Source organism: Lissotriton helveticus, chromosome 4_1 (assembly GCF_964261635.1).
Source record: "Lissotriton helveticus chromosome 4_1, aLisHel1.1, whole genome shotgun sequence".
NCBI lineage: Eukaryota > Metazoa > Chordata > Amphibia > Caudata > Salamandridae > Lissotriton > Lissotriton helveticus.
The window spans coordinates 1370615272-1370639670 of NC_136063.1; the positions used below are offsets into that span (position 1 = coordinate 1370615272).

Consider the following 24399-nt stretch of genomic DNA (forward strand, 5'->3'; position numbering starts at 1 on the left):
AAGTCGCCCGCTGGCTGCCACCCCACTCCTACTGGCACCTGGCGGCAAACTTAAGGGCCGCCCCGGGTGACAGTAGGTCGAGCTACACCACTGAGTGCATGTGAGATCTCAGGCCAGAGTAATGCGATTCCCGCCCGCATGGTATTTCTGTCTCGTCAAGACCTGTTCAGCCGATTAGACAACGGCTGTATGTCAGAATATTGACTAAAACCTTGTGGTGCCAAAATATCATAACCAAAATATCCATTTTCAGAATATTGTGAATGTAAGCATAAAAAAAAGGTTTTATAATGCTAACTCCACATATACGTACCTTGAAAAGATATACGTATAATCAAGATATCTCCTGCATGTGGAGTTAAAAGTTTATCAATGCTTACCTTTATATTCCCACCTTCACAATCATTGTTGTAATTGGTATTTAGATGGCAAAATATTAACTGGATGATATTTTAATAACTCGATATGCCAGCAACATACCTAGGCAGCTTTCCACATGTTCTGCTAATTACAGTAACACATCTTTCTCTTATTTCCAGCTATTTGGAAATTGGACACGTGAAGAAAAAGCAAGTGGATCTTTATTCCCAGGTAATGCATGATGGGTTGATTTTTTTAGTCCTGGGCATTTCTTATTCATTTCATGTGGGAAAAGCAGCCATGTTCTTGTATCTTTATCATTGTCTTTGTTAATGTTGTGAAAATTTCTGGTCAATTTGCACATACAGTTGTTAAAAACTTGTTTTGTCTATCAAGTATTTTAACTGCATATCAATGTTTATTGCTGCCTACTACAGATCGTATTGGTTTGTGTGAATATTATGCGTTTTGGTCTCCTCTGGGCTCCTTTATGGTCAATCTAGGGATTTTGCATATTTCATCTGTTTGTTTGTTCTCCCGTTTTCTCAATTTAGACAGAAATGGCGCTCATGTAGATAATTTCCATAGAAATGTGAGAGACAATTTTGATTCAAAATGGCTCAATGGAAAATTCCTACTTTTCCATTGAACCATATTTCCTTCTACCAATATTTTATTTCTGTCCTTGCTATGTGCTGATTATCAAATACTAATGTGAAGTAGCTGGTGATATCCAATATTGAATTCCGAATTGAATGTACATCTTTGTCTTAGCATCTTTACTTAAGGGCCGGTATGTTACACTTACAGTTATATCGATATTTTCTTATGATCTGCCATTTAGATTACCAGTCGTTACTCTGAGAAATATAAGTTTTTTTAGTTCAAGGGTCTTGTATAGGTTGAGAATGTTGGAAATACATAAATACAATAGAAAAGAAGCAGACATTTGGCGTTTGCTAATGCTTCTTTTCTATTGTATTTATGTATTTCCAATATGTTTCAACCTATACAAGACCCTTGAACTATAAAGAGTTTTATCACTTAAGAAAGAGGAACTCTCCCTTTTTCAGCGCTACCAATTCATTAAGCCCAAAAACTTTAAAATCTGCTGAGAAGTGGGTAGAACATTTTTCTAAGGGTTTTAATCAGCCTAATTTTCATGGTGTGTTAGAACATCAAGTAGTGACGTTTGACACGGAGGGGTTACTACAGTTTCCAGACTCAATCTCATTTCCATAAGTGGCTAATGCACTACGGATTAGTCAACTGGGTAAAACCCCTGGTCTCTAGATGTCTTTAACCCCTTGAATGCCCATGATGGCCCCGGCCGTCACGCGTCACAGTGGGCATGTGCTCACGACGGCCGAGGTCCATCCGAATCCCGCCCACTATGTAAATCGCATCACATGCAAGGGGTTAAGGATAATATCCTCCTATGTGCTCTGCTGCTAATGTAAAGAGGGGTTCAATCCATTTGGGGTTCATTGATTTATCAAGCGCGTTTGATACCATGAACTGTGGTCATTGATGAAAACCACAGGATGGAAAAACCATTAGTCATGTTGCTGAGGAGGTTGCACTAGAAGTCGTCTGCTAGAGTTCGTTTTGGTACTAATGGGGAATATACCGATAAAGTAGGCCTGTCAAGAGGGGTTAGACAGGGATGTGTGCTAGTGCCTTTTTATTTTTTTTACTGTGTACATTATTTGGCATGGAAAATAATTTGATCACTAGTGGAACAGTTTAGCCAGAGCTAGGGAGTTGCCCCGTACCTGTTCTGCTCTACGTGGACGGTGCTATACTGCTTTCGAGGATGGCTAATAGCCTTCAATCACTGCTCGATCCCTTCGCTTTTCTTAATGAATGAATTAGATCTGAAAATTAATCAAACAAAATCTTTTGTTATGATTTGTGCCTCAAAGCCACCAAGGCCAGTATCCATTATATTGGCAATCAGTGTTTGGGAGAGTCGCCTGTTTCACATATCTGGGTTTGCCATTCACATCAGTCCTTGATTGGAGGCATTTGTTAACTATTAGAACTCAGCTATTTTGGATTTCCTCGGCAGAAGTTCACAGATTTGTGGTCAAGCAGGGAGACAAACCACTAAAAGCAATATTAGAGATATACCAGTCAAAATGTATCTCAGTGGGATTTTATGGAGCTGGAGTTTAGAGGCGCTCAAATGCAGAGCCCCTGCAGAGGGTCGAAAATGATTGTATTCACCCCCTCCTGGCAGTACCAAAATCCTGCCCTACTTCTATTTGTCATTCTGAGAATGAGTTAGTGTACATTAACAATTTAATAAAAATTGGCCTAATATTGTTATGGGTCTCAAGTTGGCAAAATGTGAAACAGCCTTTTGCAAGGTGATAAATAAGGGTTATTCGATAATGTGGAAGCAATGCCCTAGCTGATGTAAGTTAAACAGACTTTTGATGTATTGCGAATACCTGAATTATTGTACCAGCCAGAATGTATTGACAGTACAACTAAATTGAGAGTGAAACATCTGTTTTTGAGTATTTAGATATCCAGCGCGCAGTGAAAGAACATTCCATGTCTGCTGTAATGCACCATCTAGGCCTCTTAACTACCCTAGGAATTGAGTTTTATCTAGCATTTACTCTAAAGGTACAAACTTGATTTTATCGAATGCGCCTCAGACTGAACACATTACATTTTCTATTTGCTTTCCCTGTTACAAGTACCTAGTTTCAAAATATTCCTATTTGCCTACGTAAAATTGTATTAGAACAAAATACTTTTGCACACTTTGTATAGCTTTCCCCGAAATCGGTTCCTTGTTCCTCTATTTAATGCTCTAAATATTAGAAAGTGTTGTGTAGCCATTCTTTTAATCCAATACAGCTGTATTGCTGAAATTACTTTTATCCAGTCGTCATGAAAATTAGAAACATTATGGCATTGATAGCGCCGTGGTTGTAAGAATTATTGAGTCGAATTGATGTATTACTTAGTTTGGTTATTGCTTTTGAACCCAGTGCATGTAATAATGTGCTTTTATGGCTTATTCTTGGCCGAATAAAGTTTTTAGAAGGAAAGAGTAAAAAACTAATATTTTTTACGTTCTTTTATTCGAAGAAGAACATCAATACATGCCAGAACAACTCCTGAGTTCATAGAAACCACAAGAGGTTTGTTAAAATTGTTGTCAGTCTAAACAACTCATTTTTAGGTGGTTGTGAACAATGTGCATAAGCTTTGTTCAATCATAAAGTGAGGGGCACCTATAGGTAAAGTGGGCTGATTCTTTGTTCCATGTTGTATGTTGTGGTGGGCACAAGGAAATGCAAATGACAATTCGACGGACCAATGGAGTAACCCTGCTGACCAAAAGGTCCTCTAAATTTGTTTGTTACATATGAATCTTTGGGAAAACAGTAGTCTGGATAGATATCTGTAGCTAATCCAAAGACCATACTTAACAATCAACAGAGGAATTCAGAAAATGGCGATAGCCAAAGAGGGCACATAGTTCATTAAGTGTGGCAGCAAAGAAGTGAGTGAAAGGAATAAGTGTAAGGTTCTCAGATATAAACAAACCCGCATTAACAAAGCTAACATACGAGCCTTGGCAAGCTAGTGCAATGGTTATTTTTTCAATTTTTTTGTATCAAACACGAATATATAAAAATTTAGAGAAAGAAAAATTCATGCAGCCACCTACATGTAGCAGTCATGCACTTGCAATAACTATGTAGATTTACCCAATGATCACATTTGAATTTCATAGTACAATCCAGGAACCTCTGAACAGCCAAATGTGCTTAAAACATGTATATAAAACAGTTTATTGTTTCAATGCACAGAACAGAAAATTATGATTCTTATTAGTGAAAAGAAATGTACTATTAGCTTTAAATTGCTTTAGCCTGAATACATAATGAAAACACACAAGGATAGGTAAAAGAATAGAAAATATGGGCAAATAATACATTAAAAAAACATTTGAAAAGTAATGTCCCTGAAGGAGTCAAGAGGTGCACAGTAAAGTGCCAGCGTGCCATGTACTGAGAACTGAACTCCAGAAATGATGCCCCTTTTGTACTACTGTCTGCGAATCGGTCTGTTTTATAAATGGGGGTCTCTAGTTGGCAGTGGTCTGCACCTTGTCCAAGTAGGGACCATTCTTCCTTGTCAGAATAAGGAAGTTACCCTTCTAAAATAACCCCTGCTCACCCCTTTGGTAGCTTGGCACGATCAGTCAGGCTTATCTCAGAGGCAATGCGTAAAGCATTTGCACATAATTCACAGTAATATAGTGAAAACACTACAAAAGAACACCACACAATGTTTAGGAAAATAGCTATTATTTATCTGTGTAAAACAAGACAAAAACACTAAAAATCCAACATACAGTCATTCACTATCAATAATCAACAGTAGACTTAAGAAATAGTTCCTTGAAGTGGATAGTCCAATTCAGAGCTACCACGGTGGTGTGAACCAACAAATCTCCTGGTTCCGGCTGTCCGCGGTTGTGCGGCCCGGCTGCGGTGTCGGAAGACCCTCAAACCGTACCTTTTGTTCTGACCGAGCGTGACTGTGCAGACCGACTGCGGTGGAAGTCGAGGCTGCAGTGTGAATGGAACGGTGTAGCATGCAGTGCCCTCAGGTCGCAGTGCAGGCAGCGGCTCGGTGGCAGTTGTCCTCTGGCATCGGTGAGAACAGGGTTGCGGTGCAAAGTGAGGCGGTGCTGACAGTCACGGTGCAGGCCACGGTGTCCGTTGATGCTCAGGGGCGGATAGGGCAAGCGTCGGTGGGCTGCGACTGCAGTGTTGGATGGGGCGGTGCTTCATGTAACTTACAAGCGGTGCCCCTAACCACGATGCAGGCAGCGGCGGCAGTGTCAGCTTGCAGTTTCGCCGTCGGTGAGACCGGGGCCAGCAGAGTGAACTGAGGAGGTGAGGAGTGCGGTGCCCACAGGTTGGGATGCAAGCAACAGCTCGGTGGCGGTAGTGGACTTCGTCGTCGATGAGACCAGTATTGTGTTGCGAAGTGCTGTGGCACACTCTGCAGTGCCTTCAGGTCATGGAACAGCTGGCGGTCTTGGTGCCGGCATCAGATTGTGGTTACCCTCTGTGGCAACTGAAACACGCAGTCCCAGAAGCGATACCCAGAGGAAGGCAAAGTCTTTGCTTTTCCTGAGGCTTCTTGAACAGGGGCAAAGCTCTACTTCAAGCCCTTGGAGATACTCACATAAAGGAGTGTCGTAGAAAGTTCAGTCCAGTCCTTTCACTGCCCAAGACAGAAGCAGCCACTATAGGCCAACAAAGCATGCAGCAAAGCGGCAGTGCCTCCTTACAGCTTCTTGGGCTCTGCTCCTTGGTAGGTTTCTTGATCCCAAAGAGTTCTAAAGACCTGGGGTCAGGACCCCAACATGTATACCACATTTCCCTTTGAAGTTGTTTAACTGGCATGCATAAACCAGTTCTGCCTGGCTCAGGCCAGGCTCACTCCAGGAGGGAGAGACAGCTTTGTGAAAGGCAGACACAGTCCATTCAGGTGCAAGCAACAACTCCTCCCACTTCTCTAAATGCAGCTAGGTCTATTCAGCCTGGATATGAGGCACAGAGGAAAGGCAGGACACACCTCAACCCTCCCCCCTTGTGTCTGTCTAGTGTGAATACACATCCCCTGCTCCTGTCACACTGAACCCAGACGGGGAATACACAAATGGCAGAGGCACACGGGATTGTTAAGCCAGAAAATGCCCACCTTCTAAAAGCAGCATTTTCAAACACACAATAGAGAAATTATCTTTACTAAAAGATGTATCTTTAAATTCTGAGTTCAGGTAACCTAAACTCCAGCTCTCTATCGTGTCCCAATGGGAAGTTATGCTTGTCAGGTGTTACAAGGCAACATCCATGTTAACCTATGAGACAGATAGCCTTGCAATAATGAAAAACAAAGTGAAAAGCACTTCACTAAAAGGACAGGTATAACACACGAGTACATGTCCTACCTTTCACATACACTACACACTGCCAATGAGGGTACCTTGGGCCTACCTTAGAGGTGCGTTTCATGTGAGAAAATGGAAGGTTTGGGCCAGGCAAGTGGGTGCACTTGCCAGGCCGACATGGAAGTAAAAACTGCATGCAGACACTGCAATGGCAGGTCTGATACACATATAAAAAGATGACTTGTGTGGGTGGCACAACCAGTGCGGCAGGCCCACTAGTATCATTTGATTTACAGGCCATGGGTACACACTGTGCACTGTACTAGGGACTTACTAGTAAATCACATATCCCAATCATGGAAATGCCAATCCATAAAGACAATTTACAGTGGGAGCACTTGCACATTAGCACTGAATAGCAGTGAAAAAGTGCGCAGAGACACTAAACCAGCAAAAACGACTTCCAGCACACCATCAACTAGGAGATCAAAAAACAAAAAGACAGGGGAAACACGCCAAAAGATAGCAGGTATAGCAGTCCGTTTCTGACCACAAATATGATTTGTACACATGTTTTGGGCTTGGCCCTTTCTGCAGGGTCGTCCTCTGACTTTTTGCTTTCCACCTCCTATTTTTGCCAAATTCATTTTTGCTGGCCTTAGGATTCCGTGCACTTCACCACTGCTAAAGTGATTGGGCCCTCTTCTTAAAAGGTTGGATTGGCTTATACCCAGTTGGCATATTTAATTTACTTGTACGTCCCTGCACAAAAAGAACAATTGATGGACAGAATGCTGCACAATGTCAAACATTCACCCCAGTACAGAGTTCTGGGCCTAAATCCGTAGTTTTTTTGCTCCCCATGCCATGCCCTGAAACTGGTCCCAGGATGCTTGTTTCCGGTCCAGGGAGGACCTAGCTTGACAGTTTGAGCTGGACTGTTCCCATAAGGAACAGGGTCTAGACTGATTTGCATACGGCTTGGTCCAAACTGGGGTGGCGTGGTGAGCCAAAGAACAATGGATTAAAACCAGATGTTTGTGACTGGGGGTGAATGTTTGTATTGTTCAGCATTCCGTCTATCATTTGCTCCTTTTGTATTTGTCGCCCTAAGTGGGAAGGGTATGCCCAGATGTGGGTCCTGTGCTCACTGCACCACTGGATTCAAGCTAGCCTGGCTGATGAGGGGTGATGCCCCAAATCTTTTCTCAGGATGCTTGTTTCCGGTCCAGGGAGGGCCTGGCTTAGTAGTTCAGGCTGGACTGTTCCCATAAGGAACAGGGTCAAGACTGATTTGCATATGGTTGTGTCCAAACTGGGGTGGCACGGTGAGCAAAAGAACAATGGATTAACCCCAGATCTTTGTGACTGGGGGCGAATGTTTGCATTGTTCAGCATTACGTCCATCATCTACTCGTTTTGCACTAGTGGGCCTGCAGCACTGATTGTGCCACCCATTTAAGTAGCACTGTAAACATGTCTCAGACCTGCCATTGCAGAGCCTGTGTGTGCAGTTTAGAACTGCCATTTTGTCTTTGCAAAATACATCTTTAGCGAGGCAGAAACCTTCCTTTTTAATACATCTAAGTCACTCCTATAGTAGGTTTCGGCACAGCCCACAGGGCAGGGTGCAATGTATTTAAAACGTTGGACAAGTACTTTAGATGTACGTGTCCTGATAGTTAAAAACTCCTAAAGTTGTTTCTCAGTACTGCAAGGGCTACCTCTCCCACAGGATAACATCAGAGTTACCTTGTTATATTGTTTAAGTGTAATTTCCAAATGGGGCCAGGTAAATCCATCATGTTTGGTATCTTTTAGACGGAAAAAAGAAATTGTAATTCATGGAGTAGTCAGATTTTTAATCACAATTTTTAAAATGCCACTTTTAGAAAGTTGGCAGGGTGTACCTGACAGTTCAGCTTTGAGTATTCCTCCTAGACAGCCGCACATATTTGAGAGCTTATATGTGCCTGGATGGGCCAGAACTGGCAGGATTAAAGAGAGGTGGGCAAAGGGCCACTTACGGTTGCATGTGAATTCATAGACAAATGATTTAATGGAATCCATTACTGAGAAACCATTTCATCTAAACCGTTTAATGAAAATTTTCAGAATGAATGTCATTTACCTTTTCGAAGAAACCAATTCATAGAATGTCTTTTTGGTCGAAATTTGTTTGAATGCTTATTTTCTTAAATGTAAATACAATGGTTGCAGATCTTACTTTCAAAAACAGATTTGTATGAGATATTTATTTCAGTGCTTTACCCTACCTAAACTACACATCTGTGAAGCCTAAAAGTAATTTCTACCCTAAACATCCACCATCCCTGAACAATAAAATCACTCACTACCCCTAACTCCACCCATTCCTGAATCCTAAAAAAAACCTTTCTACACCTTAACTCCTCTCATCCCACATCACTTAAAATATGTCAGCACACTCAAACTCCACCAATCCCCAAACCCTAAAAATCCCTCACCGCCCTTACCAGCCATCCATGACTCATAACAACTTCTCATCACTCTAAAGTTCTCATCCCTGAACCCTACAAACCCTTTTCGACATGCACATTCCACTCACTCATGAATCCTTAAACACCACCCAAGACTCCACTTCATCCCGAACCCTAAAAACTCTTTACCACAACAGTTGCTAACCATTATTATTATTATTTTTTTTTAAAGTTTTTATTGAAAAATAACAGACATACAATAACAACAAAACTTCACAAGGCGGAAAACACTGCAGTATATCATCGTGGATCTATGTGGGCGTAGCTCAAGAACAAAATTAACATATTACAGTTGGTTAAGATAGGGGTAGGGTCAGGCAAGGAGACAAGCAACAAACGCAACGTTGATAGCAAGTGAACGCCAATTAGGGGGATAAAGACACTTCGGAGGACAAATCGTGAGGGGGAGTACATATATTACCCCGATATGCATTCCATTGGGACCAAATACGACCCCATCGCTTGGGACGTCCCGGGGAAAGGTACACAGTCTTCTCTCGGAACATACACCAATCCATATTTTCTTTCCATGTGGACAGGGTAGGTGGCCTATGTGAACCCCAAAGCTGGGCAATGTCCCTTTTAGCGACCATGTTACCAAGGGTCGCCCACGTAATTTGTGCGGAATTGTAATCATTAGGCTCCCAAACATTAAGCAGACAACGCCTGGCTTCGGGCAGCAGAGACACACCTGTTACACTCTTCATGACATCATGCACTCGAGCCCAGAATCGTACCATCTCTGGGCATTCCCACAGTATGTGGAGAAAGGTGCCAGTCATACCACAGCCACGCTTGCATAACCCGTCCACGGAAAACCCCATCCGAACCAAACAAGGCCCAGTGACATACACTCTGTGAAGTATCTTCAATTGGACAAACCGCAAACGGGCAGGAATAGCGACCTCCTTAGGCAAGGACAAAGCCGACTGCCAGTCCTCGTCGTCCAATTCCAGGCCGTCAGAGCACCACGAGTCTCTAAGGCGAACCAGTAAATCAGCTTTGTTGTTAATAAGCTTCTTGTATATTAAGGAGATCGTACAATCAGGTACATGGCCATCCAGAATGCAGTCTTCCAAAGGGGAGGACTCAGGGATGTCAGTGCCCACTGGGAACACCGACAACAAAGCGTGGCGGACCTGGGCATATCGGAAGAATTCAGTGCCACCCAGTTCATACTCCAGACGTAGCACATCGAAGGACTTGACCGTCCCCTTCGACCACAAATCACCCACTCTACTAATACCAATCATGTCCCATTTGTCAAATCCTTTCGTCCGCCAAAGAGAACCCAAGCATTCCGAGTCATACAGGGGGGTGGCCAGAGTGAATCTACCACACCAGCCCAGGGCCGCAGTCGCATCACGCCACACTTTCACAGCAATCTTAGTGGGACCGGTCAGCGCTCCGCGGTGACCACCGGAGTACAACGCTCTACTAAAGGACCCTCCTGGAAGGATCAGCCTATCCATGGAAAACGCCGGAGCGGAGTCCGGAGCGTAAGTCGCGTGGTTAATCGCACTGAGCTGGGATGCCCAGTAATAACGTCTGATGTCCGGGAGGGCTATACCGCCATCATACCATGGAAGTGTGAGCTTGGAAAGGCGATACGGGCGCGCCCATCCCAGATAAGTTGCCTTTGCAGATTTTCCACTTCACGGAAGTAGCCGGAAGCAATCGGGTCAAAGGAATTTTGCAGAGCGTACAAAAAACGGGGCAAAGACATCATTTTAAAGAGCGCCGCTCTGCCGAGGGGCGATAGTGGCAACTTACGCCAACGAGCTACATTAAGTTTAAGCCGCTGAAGGAGGGGCAACAGATTAAGTTCATAGCGCGTAGCGGGATCTAGGGAAATATAGATCCCCAAATACTTAAAACCGGTCGTCGCCACCTGAATTGGAAATCTACGAGGCAGCGGAGGAAGATCTCCTGCCAAAACGTAGACGCAGGATTTAGCCCAATTGATAACAAGACCAGAGTTCTTGCCGAAGGAAGCAAGCACATCAAAAAGCACGTTGAGAGATTTCCGTGGCGAGGTAAGATATAGGAGGATGTCATCTGCGTACAGCGAGACTCGATCCTCAAAATCAGGGGACCATCGAATGCCTCGCATGGACGGCTCCCAACGGAGCCATTCCACCAGCGGCTCGAGGGCGAGAGCAAAGAGCAAAGGAGACAACGGACAGCCCTGCCGGGTGTCCCGTCTAAGCTCAAAGACGCAAAAAACTCGTCCGTTAACCACTACCTGAGCTAGGGGATGCTCATAAAGAAGCTTTACCCAGGCTATAAAGCCTGGCCCAAACCCGAATTTCGAGAGGGCTGCCCAAAGGTAGGGCCGTTCGATAGTATCGAAGGCCATGGTAGCGTCGAGAGAAACCAAAATGGCCGGTTCCGTCATCGTCCCAGCTCTCGCGAGAACCCCGTGGAGTCTACGCAGGTTTAAGGCAGTGTTGCGGTGCGGGATAAAACCGGACTGATCGGATGGATGAGATCTCCGATCGCAGTGACCAAGCGATTAGCCAAAGTTTTTGCCAAGATCTTGGGTTCGGCGTTAAGCAAAGAGATAGGCCTGTAGGAGGTACAGCGGTCTCAAGGCTTACCCTCTTTAGGAATAACAACAATGGTAGCAAGTCGTTGGTCCTTGGGGAGGGAACCCGACTCCAGGGCCTCGAGAAACATGTCTCGTAGATGGGGCGCCATTTTGTCGGGTCGCAGCTTATATAGTTCAATAGGCAAACCATTGGGGCCCAACGCCTTACCCGAACGGAGGGATCGGATTGCTACAGCGATTTCGTCCACCGCTAGCGGGGCGTCCAAGAGGTCCCTATCTGAGTCAGAAAGGCGAGGCAGAGCAATGTCCCGCAACAGTGAACGAGAGTCTTCCTCATCTCGATCACAGACTGAGGTGTACACAGTCTCAAAGTGATCCGCAAAACACTGAACGATCCCAACGGGTCTGTGACACACTCACCATCAAGCCGTTCAACCACTGGGACCACACGATTCACTCTCTCCTTATCCAACCACGCCAACAACTTGCCCGCTTTATCAGCCACGTCATACAATCGGCCCTGCTGCTCCCTGTACATCACTTTCGCTGCATCCGTAACAAGAGTCTTGTAGTCCGCCTGTTTCAAAGCAAGGGAGTGCAGCTTAGCGCCGGATACACCAAACCGGAGATCGTCCTCCAAAGCAGCAATCTCAGATTCCACCCGCACAACCTCCATAGTAGCGGCCTTTTTCGCAGCGGCCATTAGGGATAAAGACTGCCCACGTATAACAGTTTTAAACGCTTCCCACAATGAAACAGCCGAGGAGACAGACCCCACATTTTCGTCAAAGTAGTTCTCGATGGCTTTAACAAGGCTGGAACGGGTCAGGGGATCATGAAAGTACCACGGGTTGATCGGAGCCACTCTACCCTCGACTCCCACACCAACTTCGTAACGGAGCCACAATGGGGAGTGATCCGAGATTCCCCTAGGGAGCAGACGAATTTCCCTGATAGAGGTAGACTGAACTGCTGGCAATAAAAAGTATTCCAGTCTGGATAAACTGCTATGGGCCCCAGAGTGGAAAGTATACTGCAATTGTGTAGGGTGTAGCAGCCTCCAAGCGTCAACAAGCCCAAAAGTCTCTAACAAGTCGCTTAGCCACCTGTGCGCCCTAGGCAAATCCCTGGGCGGATGCCGATCAGAAGTGCCAGAGACAACAGAATTAAAGTCCCCACCCAGGATTAGAAGCCCTTCAGGAAGACCCAAAAGGACGCTACACAGGTCAGCGAAGGTTAAGGTCTGCAAGCCCGGGGGAACATAAACCGAAAGTATAGACAAGGTCTTCCCCTCCCATCTGCCAGTGAGCACAGCATAGCGCCCCTTGTCATCAAGCTTAATCTCGTCAACTACAAAAGGGAGAGAGGACCGAAGAAGGATGCCAGCCCCCCTAGACCCAGAAGTAAACCCCGCCTGTGCCACTAGGCGGTAACCACGTCGATTAAGAGCCTGACAAGCGTTGCCTATTAAATGGGTCTCCTGTAAGAGGACAATGTCGGGGGAGTGGCGCCTAAGGAATCTCAAAACAATACCCCGCTTAATCCTGTCCCCCAAGCCATTGACGTTCCAGGATAAAAGTCTCAACTCACCGCCCCCCATCCCCGATGCATGGAAGGAGCCGGACCCACATAGAACACCACAATCAATACAATGCCTCGTGAAGAAACAAAAACACACAAACACCCCCCCCCAAACTCACCCATGATACTCCCCCCACCCTGCACCCCTGCGTACGACTAAAAAGCCACCCCAACTTGCAGTGTGCCTGTCGCCCCATACCTAAATTAAGCTACGCTAAGAACCCAGGAGGAAGAGTCCCCGTTCACCCCCGGCCACCCCCGGGCAGATCAAGGCCTAAGAAGTCCCAAGGCCAAACTCAGCTGATACAGCAGACAAAAGTCCTCACTCGGTCGCACCCCCATCAGCGCCGCCAGGGTGTCCGGTGCGATCATGTCCCTCAGGGAGTGTATCAAGCCAGTCACTGACATTATCAGGGCTGTCAAAAAGAATGTACGTTCCCGATACTCAATCCTCAGCCTGGTCGGGAACAATAAGGAGTATTTCAGACCCAAGTCTCGCAAACGCCTCTTGACCCCCTGAAATCCAAGTCTTTGCGTCTGGACAAGCGGCGAAAAGTCAGGATAAAAAGAAATAGAAGCATTTTCAAATTTCACCGGTCCTTTATCTCGTGAAGCCTGCAGCACTGCGTCCCGATCTCGAAAATGGAACAGCCTGGCGATGATGGGTCTCGGAGGGGCACCCAGCTTAGCCTTCCCGCCGGGAACGCGATGAGCCCGTTCAACCGCAAAGAACTTACTAAGCCCTGTGGGAGACAAATAGTTGGAAATCAAGTCTTCAACCAAGAGATCAGCCCCCTCAGTTTCAGAATCCTCCGGTACACCAATAAGGCGTATATATTGTTGCGGCGGGCCCTATTTTCGTAGTCCTCAAGACGATGGGCCATTTGGTCATGTAAGGATCGAAGATTATTGATTTCCGCTTGGGCGTCCGAGACATCAGTGACCAGACTGGAAGTCTTCAAGCCCAACGATACCACTCTCTCATTAGTTTTCGAAAGATCCGCTCTAATCAGCGTGATGTCGATGGCCACCGTGTCGATCTTAGTAGCCAAAGCCTCGTATTGTTGCCCCATAGAGGCCTGCATGGCGGCAATGGCTCCCATAACGTCTTTCAAGGATGGGTCTGAAGACACCGGAAAGAGGGACTTAGTAGTGTCCGAAACACGGCTTACAGCGCCGGGCGACCCCTTGACATGTGCATAGTGGTCCATGGTGTTGGTCTGATTTTGGCCGCCACGGAGAGGCGCCTTAGTCTTCCGCTTCTCGAGAGGCTGTCCGGTGGCCATCTTGGAAAAGGGACCCCGAAGGGGTCCCTGCGACCTGGTGAAAATGGCCGGGAGCAAGTGCCCAAACAATCAACAAGACCAAACTTTTGCAGGCACAAGTAGATCGGGCCGTAAGCAGGTAGCCAGGTAGTCCCAAACAGGAGGGAGAGCAACGGGTCAGTCGAAGACAGTGAAAGGCAGCACCCCTGCCAGTGGAGCCGGGAGCAGAATCGAAACTGAAAGTCAGGAGGGGTCGACTCGAAGGAGACCCTTGCAGCCGCTGTTGATCAACTACTCCACGGCCGGTTCCGAAACCGAACCCCCGGTCCGCCTCGGGGTGGGCCTCAGAATGTAGAAACAGCGTAAAAGTGGACCCCGAAGTCCAAATTCGATATATCAAAGTGTTCGGTGATCAGCGAGGATAAGCGAACAAAAGCCGTCGACGAAATCAGGATGTTGCCAGGATAATCGTGAGGGGTGGCACAGGTCCGGGGAGCCCTGTGCTCACGCGACCATCTTGGATGCCCGCGTAGCTCCTCCGTTGCTACCCATTATTGAACCTTAAAAACACTCACCAGCTCTAAACTCTACCCCTCCTTGCAGGATGCCTGGGGACTTTATAGGGAAACCTCTAGAAGCTTCTCCCCACTACAAAGGCACAACTGGCTATGAATATTGGACCTTAGACACCAACTCTTCAGTACACTTGTACTTGTACACGTGTGGATACTCGTCCAGTAAGAAGGAATGCTGTGCTGCTGAAAGGACTGCCACTCTGCTGGACTGCTAATCTGAAGGAACGGCTTCCTTGTTGTGCTGACCTGATGTCCTCTTGCACAGGGAGGAAGAACTGGACCTGCAACTTCTTCTTGAACCCGGGACACCTCTGTGAATCCAAAGGCTAGTCTACGGGCCTCCTGATCGGAGCCTCAGGGACATAAAAGGCTCCCTTAACATCCTGCACTAGCCCCTTTACCCAGCTGCAGCGAGTTCCTGCTCCCCAAGTTGTTCACCTCAGGTTCTGGACCTTTGTGTGGTTTATGTGCACTGAATTCAAGTTGTTGGGCACTTCGCAATCACTAGCGAGCCCATTGGCACCCAGACCTTGCCGCTTGCACTGAGATTCAGTGCAAAGCTTCGCCAGCCCGACTCTTCCCACTGCAGCATCGACCTCTCATGGGTAGCGCCAACGTGCAGCTCCAGCAACGCCCGCTTGCGCACCTTTCGTGCTCTTCACACTACACTGCTAGCTACCCTCAAAGCTCTCCCTCCTTCTTTGTGTCCCCCTCCAATCCAAACAGGACTCTTGGCATGGACTTTGAGAAGGTAAACTTCAGCGGGCCTAACCTGGTGACTGTATCTTACCCGCAATCTATCGCAGTCAGCCTGAAACTATGACTTTTACCCAGTCTAGCACCTCCAGATATCTCCGGTTGGCGCTTTATGCTTTTAGGCACTATTTTAACCTAAAATCTTTCAAAATTCATAACTCCAGTTCTACTAATTGGACTTTTCTCATTTTCATCTATTTTTCTTTATTAAATTTTGCTCTATTATTCTAATGAAGTGTGGGGTCGTTTTGTAGGGTGTTTTCACTGTGTTACTGTTTGACGTATCGCACAAATACTTTACACATTGCATCCAAGTAAAGCCTGATTGCTCTGTGACAAGCTACCAGAGAGGCGAGCACAGGTTAATTTGGGGTTTGCTTGTGCCTTACCCTGACAAGGATTGCGGTTGTTGCTTGACCAGAGATCAAGCCCTAGTCACCCAGTAACTACATTTCTTACATTATGACAATTCGTCTTTTTTGAATTTCCCCATTTCCACACACAGCTGAGAAAGCAGTTTCTCATGATTTCTGCCCCACCCTTTTGTGTTTCGTGAAAAGGTCTCTGAATTTCCTTAACACTCGTGTGGCAATGCACAGTCTATTTGAAGGCAATAAAAATGCCCCATAAGGAGGCTCTCTGTTGGATTTATTCCTTGGAAGAAGTGCTTAAATCGCATACAAAAGCTGGATCACTCTTTAAATTCTACTGCAAATAATTCCACAAAGGGAAGTGACAGGCCATGCAGAATCTTTTCTGTGTCAGCCATTCAGCTGCTAAGCTTTATATATACACAACCACTGGGCCATGTTGAAAAGAAAGGGTCGAGCGTAAAGTGGTATCTTTGTGAGTCTTGCGGTTTGTTTTAACGAGCTGAAAACAGAGAAGCAAAGGTTTAACGAGCTGAAAACAGAGAAGCAAAGAAACAAACTTCCCGTCGTTTGAGCCGCAAAATATGGTTGGAAAGGATTAATCATTGGTGACGATTATGGTTAAATAATGGAAGGATTCTAATATGCTTTGAAAATGTACCTGGCAATTATACGCATAACAAAAGCAGATAATATAGAGTATTCCTCCTATAATTCGCTTCTCAAAGTGTGGCGCAAAATTAGTTCCACTTCAACTTTCAACAAGTGAGAATATGGTAACAATTAGTAGTTTCAGTGCCGAAGAAACAGTACAAATACCGTCATCGCCATTTGGAAATAAAGCCAAGCTGTTTAATGCCACCAATCACAGAAGGTGTGATGCTCCACTGCAACCCACAGCACAACGACACCTGTGCCTAAATGACGATGATTGGTGCTTTCATCACTACTGCTGCTAGATGTATCGCCATTGGAGAGCTCCCCTACAGGAAGAAATACCACCCAAAATGGTGGATGGCTACACATTCTCATGCCAGGGTGTGTCAAGGATTAATTTAAGACAATATTCGGTGTCTATATAAGAGATCTTTTGTCAGAGGTGGGGGTAAGCCTTTAGGGGTAACTTGTAGACCCCACTTTGACATCTGCCCCCACCATGACATGAGTGACAAAAGAGGTTACTGACTACCTATTCATACAACTCTGTTTTATTTTTCTATATCAGAGCACTAGTTTTCAGTGAGATGTATGTCTTCATTCTTCGGGGAAGTGCTCATCTTTGAAAATTCTTGCTTCCCTCTTGACATCCATTCGAACACTCACAAGGAACCCTGCACCACAGTTTGAAGACTACTGATCTAGAACTAAACTTTAAGATTACTGATCTAGAACTAAACTTTTGGGTGTAAAAAGCAGGGAGGAAATATTAGAATTTGGCAGGAGAGCAGCACAAATCAGAGAAAAGAGTTTTGCAGAATAATACGCATATTGAATGTGCAATGACAAAACAGGACTCGGCCTGGGCGGAGTTCGCAGAGTGACCAAAAAGTGGAGGAGTGCGTTAGGTTGTGCCGTTGGTGCTGATTTTTAGCGCCGGGTGTTTGTCTTGCACTGGAAGATTAGCACGCAAGGCATCATGTGCAGCACAAGAGGACACTGCTTCTTTCTACCACTCGAGTAGATATTATGCTCGAGTGGCAGCTTCCTCAGCGCGAACAGAAGGTTTCTCAATGCGAGCAGATGCAGCCGTCCGTGACCTCCCATGTTGAGAACTCTTGCCAGGAGGTGTTCTGGAGTAAGATTTTCCTTGCTGACGTTTGCCAACTTAACGTTACTGAGTGCAAGCAAAGAAAAAATTCAGTATCGCGGAGCAGAGTTTTTCAGAACTCCGTGGAGCACAGAGTGCAGAAAACTCAGCAAACTCTGCAAATGGACAGAGTTCACAGCCCAGGCCTAAAAAGGACACCATAGTGTAGCGTCGCGCTACTGAATCACACAGACACAGTGTGTGTTAGTTAAGGAGCTTTATTGTCAACCTCCTACTCCGACCCCGTCCCTACTCTCACTGCCCCTTCCTATTCTGTCCCCTCCTCTTCCCCTCTGCCCACCTAGCTCCGCCCACCCCAACTACTGAACTGCTAACTTCATTACATCTCCCCCTTTCTTAATGAAACAACAAATGAAAGAAATAGAGATTAGTCCATCTCTGCAATCAGTCTCTTAGGAGGCTGCACGTGACGGCGGGGTCTCGCCGGTGCGGACACGACAACTGCAGGCGAGAGTTCTTCTGCATGTGAAGGTTCAGTGTCAGGTGTGACAGTCCCAGGGTCGCCCCTGCTTTCAGGTGTGGGGACTATAGGTGCATTTTCAGCGATCTCAGAAGAGCACCTCTTGAAATGAGAGGCGTTGCGAGTGACTCTTCGTGTCTGTGATTCGGCCGTCACCATGGTGCCCTTTTGCCGGGTGATTGTTAGGGGCTCATCTTTGAAACGACAATCAGTCTTGTGGCGTTGCTCTTGCTTGACAACAACTCTGTCGCCTTCCTCCAAGGAGGGGGACCGGGCTCTTCGCCTGCGGTCCGCATACTCTTTCATTTTATCCTTGCGGTGTCGATCGGTTATGGCCATGTCTCTGTGTTGTTGGTCGGACGGAGGTTTTCCCAAGGCTCCGTCCCATGTGGGGATTCGATTCCTCATTGTCCTCCCCAGCATGAGGGTCGCGGGGCATTGGCCTGTTGTGGAATGGGGAGTGGTTCTATAGGCACTAAGGACCTCATTTAGTGCAGACTGAAGATCTTTCTTTTCGGCCGTGGCTTGCTGGAATGTTCTCTTAATGGTGGACATGAATCTTTCCACGGTGCCGTTGGCCTGAGGCCAGAGTGGCGTGACTTTGCGATGTTGAAAGTCCATGTGTTTCGCAAAGTCGCTGAACTCATGGCTGTTGAATGGGGGCCCGTTGTCTGTCTTGATGATCCGGGGGACACCCCAAGTTGTGAAGACTTCTTCGAGCACTTTGAGGGTGCAGGCGGCACTGGTGGATGATATGAACTGGGCCACTGGGAATCTGGAGTATTCGTCCAGGATGACGACCACATATTTCCCAGAGTGCAGGGGGCCATAAAAGTCCATGGCAACTTCTTGCCATACTCCATTAGGCAATGGAGTCATCTGTAGGGGTGCAGGTGGATTGCTGCGACTGGTCAGTTGACATGGGTGGCAGTCTTTCAGTGTGTCCTCAACCATCTGGTCGAGGGCTGGGAACCAGACACGTTCTCTCAGCGCTCTCTTGGTGGAGACGACTCCTCGATGTCCTTCGTGGGCTAACTCAATTACTCCTTGTCTCAGGGTCGTTGGTATGACTAGTCTGTGATCTCTAAGGAGGAGGTCGTCACTGGTTACAGATAGTTCATCGGAGACATGCCGGAAGGCTTGTAGTTCTTTCCTGACAGCAGGACTTTCCTTTTCCTCCTGCGGGTGATATCTCCACCTGTTGGTTCGGGTGCGCTCAATCACCGTTTGTAAGGTGCTGTCTTGGCTGGTCGCTTCCCGAATGGCGTGCATGGGGATGGCTGGTGGACGAGCATGGTTGGTCACAAAATGAATGTATTCTTCCGCAATGGAAGGCACAGTCTCTGATGAGTCTCGGGGGTGGCGAGACATATAATCGGCCGGATTCTCATCCTTCCCCGGTTTGTGAATAATTGAGAATGTGTACTCTTGCAGCCGCAAGCCCCATCTCTCAATCCTGGGAGGCATTTTGCACTTGGGATTGCCATAAATCGTGACGAGCGCTTGATGGTCAGTTATGAGCGTGAAATGTTTCCCATAAATGAAAATGTGGAAATGTTCGCACGCCCACACGACGGCTAGGCTCTCCTTTTCCGGTTGGGAGTACCGCTTCTCGGGGTCTGTTAAGCTCCTGCTGGCATAGGCAATGATTCTTCTCTGATCCGACTCATGGTCGTATTGTGCCAGGATGGCCCCTAAGCCCACCGGGCTTGCGTCCACGGTGATCTCTGTCTTTCTCCCCGGATTGAAGTAGGAGAGGCATTTGGCTGATTCCACAGCGTGTTTGATGTCCTTGAAGGCACGCTCGCACTCCGGAGTCCACACAAAATTTGCACCAGCTTTCGTGAGGAGCCTCAGAGGGTGACTCACAGTGGCGTAGTCACGAATGTAGCGGGCGCAGTAGCTGGCCATTCCAAGAAATGAACGCAAGTCGTTGACGTCTGTCGGACTCTTGGTGTTGTTGAGTGTGGCGATTTTGTCTGGGTCCGGTTTCATGCCACTCGCAGAGAAGATGTGTCCGAAAAACTTCAGGGTCGACTGATGAAACTCACACTTCTCTCGGTTGAGAGTCAACCCAGCCTCCATCAGAGCGAGGCAGACACGATCAAGGGCGGTGTCATGCTCCTGCGTGTCTGAGCCGTAGACCAGGATGTCGTCGCTGTAGTTAAGCGCGTTGGGGATGTGGTGGATGACAAGACGTATGGCCTCCTGGAAGATCTCGGCGGCCGACGAGACGCCAAAGCTGAGGCGTTTGTAGCGGAAGAGACCAAGGTGAGTGGCAAAGGTCGTGATGGGGCGGGAGCTGTCATCAAGCTCGAGCTGATGGTAGCCCTTGTTCAGGTCCAGTTTTGAGAACACGGTCGCCCCGTTAAGGGCCGTGATCATGTCGCTCAGGAGCGGGCCTGGGTGCCGCTCCCGCTCAATTGCTTGGTTTGGCAGGCGCATGTCCACGCAGAGACGGACTTTGTTCTGCGAGCCTTTCTTGGGGACAATAACCACCGGGGACACCCATGGGGTGGGGCCCGCCGTGCGCTCAATGATATCAGCGTCCAAGAGGTCCTGCAGTTCACGCTCGACAGCTGATTGCAAGTGGAATGGCACTCTTCTCGGGTGTTGGGCCACTGGTTTGATGTTTTCGTTAATATGCAGGTGGATCTGACGGCCTTTCAGCTTCCCCAGACCTCGGAAGAGGGAAGGGAACTTTCCAGCGCAGTCCGAGATGTCATGGACGTTGAAAAGGATGTGTACCAGTTGAAGACGTTCCGCCGTGGGGAGGCTCAACAGACAGTCAGCTTCAGGACCCTTGATCACGTGGATAACTGCTGGGATGGAGAGGTCGCCGTGTGTGAGGGTGGTGTCAAATTTGCCCAAACATTGGAGAGGTTTCTTTGCCATCCAGGTGTAGACGCGGACAGGTGCGAAGTGCAGACGTGGTTTGGGGTCCATACGGTCGTGTTCAGCAACAGATATGTAGTTAAGTGATGCTCCGCTGTCCATCATGAACTTGGCGGCATGGTTGCCCACTTTGATGTCGAGGCGCGGATAGCGTTTGAACTGATCGTGGTCAGCAAAGTTGACGTATTCAGTGGTGTAGGAGGAATGTCTAGATGATGAAGATCTTGAGTCCCTCGATGGAGAACGACGGTCCCATCGGGAGCGCCGAGAGTCACGACTAGAATGTGAGGACGTGGGAGATCTAGGAGGATCTTCCTGAACCGCCCTGATGTGATGACGCTTGGCCTCCGGTCGTGAGGGTCGCTGCGACCCATACTGTCTGTCACCATCACTGCGTTTTTCTTTGTGGTAATCCCCACACATGGCCTCAAAGTGGTTGGACCGCCCACATTTCCGGCAGCGTTGTCCCATAGCAGGGCAAGAGTCAATGTGAGGGTAGTCGTATCCGCATCTGAAGCACCGCCTCGTGCGTTCAGGCCGTCGATCTCTCCTCTCAGAATTTTTTGGTCTGTAGTCCGGTCGACGTCGGGGTGAGTACTTGGAGCGCCTCGATCTGTCTCGCGGGTGGCGTCTTCCACTGTCGCGCCGATCCTGACGTCCATGCCGTCTCTCAGTGATGCGGTTGGCATGCTCCCGGCTGGTACTGGGCCCTGTTTCAATTTCCGCCGCATTCTCTTCAGCTTGGTCATACAGTCGGGAGTTTTCTTCGATTTCTGCAAGTTCTTGAGGTTTTCTCAGCAGGCGCCTTCTCAGCGACTCAGAGTGACACCCTGTGATTATCTGAGATTTGATGGCTGCATCCGGCGAGAAATTGGTAAAGTCGCAATGTTGGGACTGCCTCCGCAGCCGATGTATGAAGGAGCTCAGTGGTTCTTCCTTACCCTGACGCTGCTGGTGAAACTTGTGTCTCTCATAGTCGACGTTTCTCTTATGCAGAAAACGGTTATTTAGAATGGTTCTTACTTTATCATAGGTGTCACCATCTGTGGCTGGGATCTCCCGAACAATCTTGCTTATTTCACGCCCCCCTAGATTGCGAAGGGCTATAATCTTGTCTTTGTCTGGTTCAATTTTGGACCCCTCAATATAGTCCTCAAAATCCTCTAGCCATTCTTGCCATTTTAGTCCCATGCTGCTTCCTGTTGTGACGGACAATGGCTCTGGGGCTCGCAGGTGGGTGCCTCCCTTGACGTCCTTCTGCGCGGGAGGGTTAGACATCGTGACCGTGGATTTCGGCGTCCGAGTCCGCTTCCTGCGTCAGTAGCCGGTGTGCGTTTCTCAGGTTCGCACTCTTGTGGCTATCAATGCTTGTTTGTCTCTTGGGGCTGCCAGTGCTTGTCTGTGTTCCAATGCTTGTTCCTCTGTCAGGGCTTGCTTGGTGTTCTATGGCCAATGCTTGTTTTCTATTGGATGCCTGACTTCAAGATGGCCGCCTGTATTCTGCACAGGGAGGGTGTCCTTGAGGGTGCCTGACTCAAAGATGGCCGCCCCCAGTCACACACGAGGTCTGGGCTCCTCTGCACTCAGCCACACTTGGTCACTCTTGGCACTCACCGAGGGCTCTTTCTCCCGGCAGCCAGGCTTTGGGCAGTTCCTCTTCACTTTCTGGCCACTTTCCACCATGTAGGTAGGCCAATGCGACTTCCCACGTCTTGCTTGCCGCAGCGTGCCGTTCCTCACGCATCGGGGTGAGACCCGGTGTCGGCGGCATCAGCGCTTCGTCTAGGTGCCTCCGCGGGTTCCCTCACCTCTCGCTGCACTCCCCGCTCGCGCAGGACGCTTCAGGAGGGCTGGGGTAGGCTCCCAGATCCCTCTTTCTTTGGTCTTCGCTTTGGGGCACACTCCTCAGATTCTTGGCGCGAGCAATGCGCCGGACATCAGATGAGCAGCGTCTCGTCTCCCGCTGCTCTAGCGCGGCCACACACGATCTCCTGGTCGTGGACAGGTTCTCTACCGCTGGTCTCAGGCTGGAAACGGCGGCAATTACGGGGCACTGGCGCCGCAGGTGGCGGTCACTTTCAGCCGGGGTTCTGGACGGGTCAGCTTCTCTTCTCGCTCCCCGAGGTCACTGGTGGATCACCCGATCCCACCTTCGTCGCCAGCTGTAGCGTCGCGCTACTGAATCACACAGACACAGTGTGTGTTAGTTAAGGAGCTTTATTGTCAACCTCCTACTCCGACCCCGTCCCTACTCTCACTGCCCCTTCCTATTCTGTCCCCTCCTCTTCCCCTCTGCCCACCTAGCTCCGCCCACCCCAACTACTGAACTGCTAACTTCATTACACATAGGGAGTGATTTTGCAACACTATCGCAATCTGCATTAAAACCTACACTTTACAGGTTCAGATCTTGATATCCTCATTCAACTCTTCCAAGGATTATCATGAATCTGAACCAAATAATAAACTTCAAACAATGGTTATTCTTAGTGCCAAGAGAAAAAACGGATAATGACATTTCTCTCCAGAGTTTAGCTATTATCAACATTTCAGTATCATAGTCTACGTTTTTATTTCTTGACTATAGGCAGTTTTAGCTGACTGCTGGCAGACCAATTGTTTCCAACACTTACCATATGCTTAGAATGAGGTTTGGGTCATCCCCTTGCTCATTAATGGATAGCTTGGCTGTTTATCTTAGATGTCTGATTTTAATTTCTTGTCTTTCCACCTTATTCTAGTGTTTATCAGGCCCAGGATGTTTGGTCTCACAGTGTTTTGATTGGATGAGTCGTATCCTTCCAATGCTGACTTGATGGGGTACCTTTTTTTATTTTGCCTTCAGCACTACATTTGTTCTATGGTCTCTGCCCAGCTCGCTCTACTTCCCCCTCACACTCTCTTTCTACTCCCCTCCTCATTTCCTGCTTCCTGCTCCTCACTTCCATCCTTACCCTATATTCTTTCCCATTCCTCTCTCCACAACCCCATGCTTCCCATCCTAAACCCCAAGGGGCATATTATCAAGAACATCGATAAAATTATCGCCGCTTTAGCGGCAGGAAACTGCCACTAAAGCAGCGATAATGGGCTTGATAATATGCTCTTAAGAATTCCAATAGCAGCCCAGGTTAACACCAGAACCTGGGCTGCTATGGGAATTCACAAGAGCATATTATCAAGCCCATTATCGCAGTTTCCTGCCGCTAAAGTGGCCATAGTTTTATCGACTTTCTTGATAATATGCCCCCATGTTTGGCTCCCATCTCAAGTTTTAATTTTTGTATTATCTTATTTTGCTTT

At 47.6% G+C, this 24399-nt stretch overlaps 1 protein-coding gene across 1 annotated transcript in view; it reads left to right on the forward strand.

Moving 5' to 3' along the window:
- Positions 1-24399, forward strand: part of DCDC2 (doublecortin domain containing 2) — a 739932-nt gene that overhangs the window by 74969 nt on the left and 640564 nt on the right. The window contains exon 2 of the mRNA XM_078687928.1: positions 540-591. Within this exon, the coding sequence (XP_078544054.1) occupies positions 540-591 (52 nt within the window). The remainder of the gene's footprint in view (positions 1-539; positions 592-24399) is intronic.